Here is a 9,795-nt window from a genome sequence, read left to right as displayed (position 1 = left end):
AATTAGCTAACTTCAATGAACCCAAAAATACCTTAAAATAAGTATATTCTCACTAATAACAAGTCCAGTTCTCTTGGTAGGAAATAAAAAAGAGACCTTTTTGCTCAATATGTTGAAAAATATTCTTAAATGAAGTAAACGCTAGTGCCATTATCTTGACATAATGATATGCGCTCGGCATTACATTTCTTGAAACCAGCAAACTTATACTAAAAACTAGTTTATTGTTCTTAATGGAAAGGCAACAAGGCAAGCGCTTGTTACTCTCGGGGTCTCCTAGCCGCTCAGGCAAATCATATGGTCCAAAAATGCATTTTCCATGGATAACATGACATCATCGCGTCAAGTGCGTGCTCTTTCAGTCAATTAGTGCACATATATACAGCCCGGCCCCCGGCCACAATTTTTTAATTGTAATTTTGAAGAATTTATCTGAATGTGCATGAACTATTTCTGTTCAAAATTGTATGAAATGTTAAATGTTTAAATATTAACTGTCAGTTTACTGTACTGTGCCAACTGTACTACTATATGAGTATGTCTTTTCTATTGTTTCATTGGAAATAAAACAGCAAAGTCCATTTGGCTGTCATCTGTTTTAATTATGAGACACAATTGTATCAAAATCATGTTTTTTTTTATTTTCATGCTTGAAATAAGAAATTATTACTTAAAAAAAGTAGTTTTATACTTGTGAGTGTTGATGACACAGCTTTGCAACAGTTGATATTCTAGTTTCAAGCATGTTTTACTCAATATAGCTCATCAAATCTCAGCAACAAGCTGTAATATCTTACTGACATCATTTAGGAGCAAAACACTTCAAACAAGTAAAACACTCTAACATCAAATGTGCTCAGTGAGAAGAATTATGTTATCAGACAGAAAATAAGCAAATATCACCCTTATTTGACATATTTCATCTTACTTCGATTTCAGTGTTTGCAGTGTGATTCTGCAGCTTTGGGGAATTTGGATCTTTGAGCGTGGCTGAGTGCAGGGCCGGCATAGGCCGTATAGGCAAATGCTAAGGGCGCCGTCCATCAGGGGGCGCCAAGCCAGTGCCACAAATGTTGGAGAAAAAAAAAAAAGAAAAAAAGTTGGTACTATTATTTCTAAATACAAAAAATAATCCCACGTTAATTAAAATGCAAAGTAAAGCTATTTAATAGAAATATTATTTGTTACAACATTACGACCCCCCCATCCCCCCGCACGGTGCGCCCCCTCCCTTCCCGTATCATGACTCTTACCACATCAAAAAATCAACACAAGATGTCAAAACGGCCAAAACTGGCAGGTGCCCAGGGAAGAAAAAAGGGAAAAGAAGAGGAGGAGAAACGAGAAAAAGACAGAGGTAGCAGGTAGGTAACGTTAGCCTACATGAAATTATTTGTCTGTTGCAGAATGTGATAGTAACCTGGCTTTTTAGCATGAAGCTATTGCTACATGATTCGGCAATTGCTAATCATAAATAGCTAATTCTGTTTTAACGTAGGGTTAATATTGTGGAGGGGGCTAAATTGTTATGGAAAATAATAATGTAACGTTAGGTAATTACAGTACTCCCACCTTACATTCCTCAGGGACATTTGTATTAGATCTTTTTAAGCAGGTGTTTTTTGTTGACATTGTTATTGCCTTCTGGTTAGCCCTGCAGGTAATAGTCACTTTTCCACCCCTTTATATATTAGGTATAGTTGTAAGCCTAGTTGTTAAAGTGCACATCGTTAATTAAGCAATATCACATGAGAGGGAATGCTGTTTTTAATTTGAGCACTGCTGTGATTCGGTTAAAGATAATCATAACATAACATTCTCATATAATATGTTAATTTGCTTTCTTTAAGTAAAAAAAAAGGTCAAAGACAAAGCTATTCGGTTTCTTGTGAGTATATACACTTCACTGCCGATGTGGGGGGGGGGGGGGGGGGGGCATCTAAAATCTTGCCTAGGGCGCCAGATTGGTTAGGGCCAGGCCTGGCTGAGTGACTACATGAGAGCTTGGCTAGCAGCTGCTGATGTCACTCACATACACACACACACACACACGCACACACACACACACACACACAGACACACACACACACACTGAGCGAATGGTCAGTGTTGAGCATGGCTCCCTCTGACCAAACAGGCCAAGTGAATTTAATAGAAGCCATGGGAGAATAAATTGCATTTTTTTTTTAAATACTAAGGTCCAGAGGGTTCATTTTGGAGCCAGCATGAAGACTACCGGACCCATTTTAGTCTTGAACACCCTCTTTCTTTTAGTGTTGGTCACCTTGAGTAACGGGATACAGAGAGGTAAGTGGAACCTCCATACGCCGAATGCTTTTAAAGTGACTTTTACATGTAACATTTGAAGACAAAGAGAGTTGCTGACATATTACTTGGACTCCTTTCACCTGTAACAAATACAAAACACTAACAAAGGGAAACGACGTACTAGAAGTACGATGTTTTTCCACCAGTTTTGTAGTTTAAAGACATTACGGTATAAAGTGTGTGTACACCATGTAACCCTGACATCACCCTTACCTTCACCACAAGGACAAGAGAGGTGTTTATGGTTCCAACACAGTCTGATGAAGTCATAAAAACATGAGGTAGAAGATTGTTGGGGTTCTGTTACATACCATAACTTACCAGTTGTTTAGTTCGGGGCTGCATTCAAGGGACATCTGTAGGAAAAGGACAATCAGAAGTGTGAGCACGACAACGGGCAGGCCTGGCCCTAACCAATCTGGCGCCCTAGTGAAGTGTATATACTCACAAGAAACCGAATAGCTTTGTCTTTGACCTTTTTTTTTACTTAAAGAAAGCAAATTAACATATTATATGAGAATGTTATGTTATGATTATCTTTAACCGAATCACAGCAGTGCTCAAATTAAAATACAGCATTCTCTCTCATGCGATATTGCTTAATTAACATGAACGATGTGCACTTTAACAACTAAGCTTACAACTATACCTAATATATAAAGGGGTGGAAAAGTGACTATTACCTGCAGGGCAAACATTAGCTAACCAGAAGGCAATAACAATGTCAACAAAAAACACCTGCTTAAAAGATCTAATACAAATGTCCCCGAGGAATGTAAGGTGGGAGTACTGTAATTACCTAACGTTACATTATTATTTTCCATAACAATTTAGCCCCCTCCACAATATTAACCCTAAATTTCATGTAAGCTAACGTTACCTACCTGCTACCTCTGTCTTTTTCTCGTTTCTCCTCCTCTTCTTTTCTATTTTTTCTTCCCTGGGCACCTGACAGTTTTGGCCGTTTTGACATCTTGTGTTGATTTTTTGAGGGGGGTGGGGGGGCGTAATGTTGTAGCAAATAATATTTCTATTAAATAGGCTTTACTTTGCATTTTAATTAACGTGGGATTATTTTTTGTATTTAGAAATAATAGTACAACTTTTTTTTTTTTTCTCTCCAACATTTGTGGCACTGGCTTGGCGCCCCCTGATGGACGGCGCCCTTAGAATTTGCCTATACGGCCTATGCCGGCCCTGAGAACGAGGTGTCGTACGCACAAATGGGGCCAATTATTTTTTATGTATTTTTATTTTCTACTCGTCTTAATCTTTCGGTATGTGTTTTTTACTTTCCCCAACTTTTCTTTCAACGCCTAACCAGGGACGAGGGTTGCAAATTAGCCTCTGGCTAGTAGTCTTGTGTACGTTGACGTGGGTTACCTACGGGTAGCAATGTTTCATCGTACTGACCCTGTCAAATAAATACCAAAAATAAAAAAGTATATATTATCAGTTTTATTCAGTGTTTTTCAACCTTTCTTGAGTCAAGGCACATTTTTTGCGTTAAAAAAATGCTTCTTCATGGGGACATTGTTGATTGTCGTCTTTGCTCCACAGTAAGTCTTTGCTGTCGTCCAGCATTCTGTTTTTGTTTACTTTGTATCCAGTTCAGTTTTAGTTTCATTCTGCATAGCCTTCCCTAAGCTTCAATGCCTTTTCTTAGCGGCACTCACCTTTTGTTTATTTTTGGTTTAAGCATCAGACACCTTCTTACCTGCACGCTGCCTGACGAGGAAGATTTCAGGGTGGTTGAATTCTATTCACATCAAGAGAGAGTGGTTCCTTTAAAGCAGTGTTTTTCAACCTTTTTTGAGCCAAGGCACATTTTTTGCGTTGAAGAAATGCGGAGGCACACCACCAGTAGAAATCATTAAAAAAAACGAAATTCAGTAAAAAGTCGATGTCGCAATTGTTGGATATGAATTTAAAGCATAACCAAACATGCATCACTATAGCTCTTGTCTCAAAGTAGGTGTACTGTCACCACCTGTCACATCACACCCTGACTTACTTTTTTTTTTTTTGCTGTTTTCCTGTGTGTCGTGTTTTAGTTCGTTATCTTGCGCTCCTATTTTGGTGGCTTTTTCTCTTTTTTTGGGTATTTTCCTGTAGCAGTTTCATGTCTTCCTTTGAGCGATATTTCCCGCATCTACTTTGTTTTGGCAATCAAGAATATTTCAGTTGTTTTTAATCCTTCTTTGTGGGGACATTGTTAAATGTCGTCTTTGCTCCACAGTAAGTCTTTGCTGTCGTCCAGCACTCTGTTTTTGTTTACTTTGTAGCCAGGTTAGTTTTAGTTTGGTTCTGCATAGCCTTCCCTAAGCTTCAATGTCTTTTTTAAGGGGCACTCACCTTTTGTTTATTTTTGGTTTAAGCATTAGATACCTTTTTACCTGCACCCTGCCTCCCGCTGTTTCCGACATCTACAAAGCAGTTAGCTACCGGCTGCCACCTACTGATATGGAAGAGTATTACACAGTTACTCTGCCGAGCTCTAGACAGCACCGACACTCAACAACAACACATCATTTGCAGACTACAATTACTGGGTTTTAACCCAAATAGGTGAAATTAGCTAATCTCCCACGGCACACCAGACTGTATCTCACGACACGGTGGTGGAAAAACACTGGTTTTATTAATCAAACATTATAAAAAGGGATGCGTATGAGGAAAAGTATGCTATTGAAGACTTTTGGTTTAGCGATGCCTTCAGGGCACGTGGTATAGACACAATTTAACAACCCGGCTGCTAGTGAGGCTTTTTGGTCGTCTGGTTGCAGAGCTCGGAAGATCTGTGTCATACTTTTTTTGGGGTAAATGTGCATTTTTGACAATGGTTTCCCATTTTTGATTGTAAGTCAGTGAACGTGTTCATGCTTAGTTCTGACTGGTGATTGGATGAGTGTGAGGAAGTCAAGAGAAGGAGGGAGGGAAGGTGTGGGGGTTGTAGGGTGAATGTCTGCCTACCCTTTGTTTCAGTGTGTGTGACCCCTATGGTAAGCTAAGCATGAATGCGTCCCAACAAAGAAAAACCTCAGAAAAAAGCAGAGTAGGTTACTCTGGATGCGGACTGCTGGTCTGATATCTTCTTAGGACAAGGACTAGTAGGGCACAGAGAGGCTTTCAGGCACTTTTTAATGGTGAAGTTGAACAAGTGTGGTGTAGGTGTGTGTGGGTGTGTGTGTGGTGTAATGGGAACACATACAAATAATGATTAGAATACATTTAGGCAATATAATATGCAATAATATAACAGGATATGTATAATGTTATATATAATATAGTACACTCTACAACAGGGGTCACCAACGCGGTGCCCGCGGGCACCAGGTAGCCCGTAAGGACCAGATGAGTAGCCCGCTGGCCTTTTCTAAAAATAGCTCAAATAGCAGCACTTACCAGTGAGCTACCTCTATTTTTTAAATTGTTTTTATTTACTAGCAAGCTGGTCTCGCTTTGCCCGACATTTTTACTTCTAAGAGAGACAAAACTCAAATAGAATTTGAAAATCCAAGAAAATATTTTAAAGACTTGGTCTTCACTTGTTTAAATAAATTCATTAATTTTTTTACTTTGCTTCTTATAACTTTCAGAAAGACAATTTTAGAGAAAAAATACAACCTTAAAAATGATTTTAGGATTTTTAAACACATATAACTTTTTACCTTTTAAATTCCTTCCTATTCTTTCCTGACAATTTAAATCAATGTTCAAGTAAATTATTTTTTTTTATTGTAAAGAATAATAAATACATTTTAATTTAATTCTTCATTTTAGCGTCACTTTTTTCGACAAAGATTATTTGTGAAATATTTCTTCAAACTTATTATGATTAAAATTCAAAAAAATTATTCTGGCAAATCTAGAAAATCTGTAGAATCAAATTTAAATCTTATTTCAAAGTCTTTTGAATTTTTTTTTAAATTTTTGTTCTGGAAAATATAGAAAAAATAATGATTTGTCTTTGTTAGAAATATAGCTTGGTCCAATTTGTTATATATTCTAACAAAGTGCAGATCGGATTTTAACCTATTTAAAACATGTCATCAAAATTCTAAAATTAATCTTAATCAGGAAAAATTACTAATGATGTTCCATTAATTCATTTTTTAATTTTTTCAAAAAGATTCGAATTAGCTAGTTTTTCTCTTCTTTTTTTCGGTTGAATTTTGAATTTTAAATCGTTCAATTAAGTGTAAATATCATTCATTATTAATAATAACATAGATTTAAAGGTAAATTGAGCAAATTGGCTATTTCTGGCAATTTATTTAAGTGTGTATCAAACTGGTAGCCCTTCACATTAATCACTACCCAAGAAGTAGCTCTTGGTTTCAAAAAGGTTGGTGACCCCTGCTCTACAATGTATTATAAAACAAATATATAAACAAATGTACATGGGCTATTAAAGCAGCCCATTAGAGATGAATGGAGAATAAGCACTGTTGATTTAGACCACCGGTATCAAACTCAAGGCCCGGGGGCCAAATCTGGCCCGCCACATCATTTGACGCGGCCCGCGAAAGCCTAGAAATAATATGCGTTAATAAAATGCTTAATATTTTCTTATTCTTATTTGTTTACCTTTTGACATTAAAAATCATGTACTGCATGCAGTTGCATATCTTTTAAAATTCAATATTATCAACATCAAATTAATATATTATCATGTATTCCAAAAATATTTTTTGTAGGGATTTCCGATAATATCGGCCTGCTGATATTATCGGCCGATAAATGCGTTAAAATGTAATATCGGAAATTATCGGTATCGTTTTTTTTATTATCGGTATCGTTTTTTTTTTTATTTTTTAATTTTTTTTTCATTAAATCAACATAAAAAACACAAGATACACTTACAATTAATGCACCAACCCAAAAAACCTCCCTCCTCATTCACACAAAAGGGTTGTTTCTTTCTGTTATTAATATTCTGGTTCCTACATTATATATCAATATATATCAATACAGTCTGCAAGGGATACAGTCCGTAAGCACACATGATTGTGCGTGCTGCTGCTCCACTAATAGTACTAACCTTTAACAGTTAATGTTACTCATTTTCATTCATTACTAGTTTCTATGTAACTGTTTTTATATTGTTTTACTTTCTTTTTTATTCAAGAAAATGTTTTTAATTTATTTATCTTATTTTATTTTATAATTTTTTTTTAAAAGTACCTTATCTTCACCATACCTGGTTGTCCAAATTAGACGTAATAATGTGTTAATTCCACGACTGTATATATCGGTTGATATCGGTATCGGTTGATATCGGTATCGGTAATTAAAGAGTTGGACAATATCGGAATATCGGATATCGGCAAAAAGCCATTATCGGACATCCCTAATTTTTTGGTAAAATAAAGGCAAATACTGTACTTAAATATCTGCTTGACTTAGGATTTCAAAACAAATTATCAATCAAATTGCAGACTGTAAAATTGACAATAGATTTTACGGTTAAATTCCGCCGACTTGAGTTTTTTACTGTAAATTTTTTTTTCCATATACAGTAAGACACTAAAACATTAAAAAACTAACAAAAAAACCATTGAAACAACAAGATTTTATGGTAAAAAAACCCCCCAACCTGGCAGCTCTGTTGCTTGATTTTACTGCTGAAAGCAGTGCTATGGTTTTCCCATTCCATTCCATTTGTTCAATTTTTTTATATGCTTTAAAAAAAACACTGCTTATACTGTAAAATTCTGGTGACTGAGCTGACAGTTTTTAAAGTAAAATTTTAAGATTGTTTTTGCAGCTTATGTAAACAAATATTGTTAATGTATTATACTTATGTACATGTACCGTGATTTCCGGACTATAAGCCGCTACTTTTCCCCCTCGTTCTGGTCCCTGCGGCTTATACAAGGGTGCGGCTTATATACGGCCTGTTCTTCTCCGACACCGACGAAGAGGATTTCGGTGGTTTTAGTACGCAGGAGGAAGACGATGACACAATGATTAAAGACTGACTTTTCATATACCGGTAGGCTGGTTATTTTGATAACGTACAGGCGAGCACTTTGTATTACTTTGCAGCGTTGTATTATTTGTACTCTGCACGAATGCTTTTCGCCATGTCAAAGATGTGAAAGTTTGATTGAATGATTGAAAGATTTATTGTTAATAAATGGGACGCTTTGCGTTCCCAAACAGTCATCTCTGTCCCGACAATCCCCTCCGTGGTAGCAGGAACCCCTATATACTACGCTAATTACTAGGGATGTCCGATAATGGCTTTTTGCCGATATCCGATATACCGATATTGTCCAACTCTTTAATTACCGATACCGATATCAACCGATACCGATATCAACCGATATATACAGTCGTGGAATTAACACATTATTATGCCTAATTTGGACAACCAGGTATGGTGAAGATAAAGTACTTTTAAAAAAAATGAATCAAATAAAATAAGATAAATAAATTAAAAACATTTTCTTGAATAAAAAAGAAAGTAAAACAATATAAAAACAGTTACATAGAAACTAGTAATTAATGACAATTTGTAAAATTAACTGTTAAAGGTTAGTACTATTAGTGGACCAGCAGCACGCACAATCATGTGTGCTTACGGACTGTATCCCTTGCAGACTGTATTGATATATATTGATATATAATGTAGGAACCAGAATATTAATAACAGAAAGAAACAACCCTTTTGTGTGAATGAGTGTAAATGGGGGAGGGAGGTTTTTTGGGTTGGTGCACTAATTGTAAGTGTATCTTGTGTTTTTTGTGTGGATTTAATAAAAAAACCAAAAAAAAAACCGATACTGATAATAAAAAAAACGATACCGATAATTTCCGATATTACATTTTAACGCATTTATCGGCCGATAATATCGGCAGACCGATATTATCGGACATCTCTAGTAATTACACATCAAAACCCCGCGGCTTATAGTCGGGTGCGGCTTATATATAGCAATCTGTATTTTCCCCTAAATTTAGCTGGTGCGGCTTATAGTCCGGAAATTACGGTATATTCATATTTTACTCATTGTTCAAAGCGGCCCTCTGAGTGCAACCATAACTGCGATGTGGCCCTCAATGAAAACGAGTTTGACACCCCTGATTTAGACAGTGATTTGTGTCCCCCTCTAGTGGTAGGATAGGGTAACTACTGTGTAACAAGAAGTATTAACAGCCCGTATGTGGGCTCTGTACCGAGGATGTCGTTGTGGCTTGTACAGCCCTTTGAGACACTTGGGATTTAGGGCTATATCAATAAACATTGATTGATTGATTGATATACTACGGTAATTACACATCAAAACCCTGCGGCTTATAGTCGGGTGCGGCTTATATATGGAGCAATCTGTATTTTCCCCTAAATTTAGCTGGTGCGGCTTATAGTCAGGTGCGGCTTATAGTCCGGAAATTACGGTATATTCATATTTTACTCTTTGTTCAATGCGGCCCTCTGAGGGCAACCATAACTGCGATGTG

The 9,795-nt window shown here is 36.5% G+C and overlaps 1 protein-coding gene across 1 annotated transcript in view; it reads left to right on the top strand.

Annotated features, from left to right (window-relative positions):
• The first annotated feature begins 2,095 nt into the window (after positions 1–2,095).
• Positions 2,096–9,795, top strand: part of LOC133638779 (muscle, skeletal receptor tyrosine protein kinase-like) — an 83,986-nt gene continuing 76,286 nt past the window's right edge. The window contains exon 1 of the mRNA XM_062031719.1: positions 2,096–2,307. Within this exon, the coding sequence (XP_061887703.1) occupies positions 2,226–2,307 (82 nt within the window). The 5' untranslated portion in view covers positions 2,096–2,225. The remainder of the gene's footprint in view (positions 2,308–9,795) is intronic.

Source organism: Entelurus aequoreus, linkage group LG21 (assembly GCF_033978785.1).
Source record: "Entelurus aequoreus isolate RoL-2023_Sb linkage group LG21, RoL_Eaeq_v1.1, whole genome shotgun sequence".
NCBI classification, from domain to species: domain Eukaryota; kingdom Metazoa; phylum Chordata; class Actinopteri; order Syngnathiformes; family Syngnathidae; genus Entelurus; species Entelurus aequoreus.
This window is presented reverse-complemented; position numbering and strand designations above follow the sequence as displayed.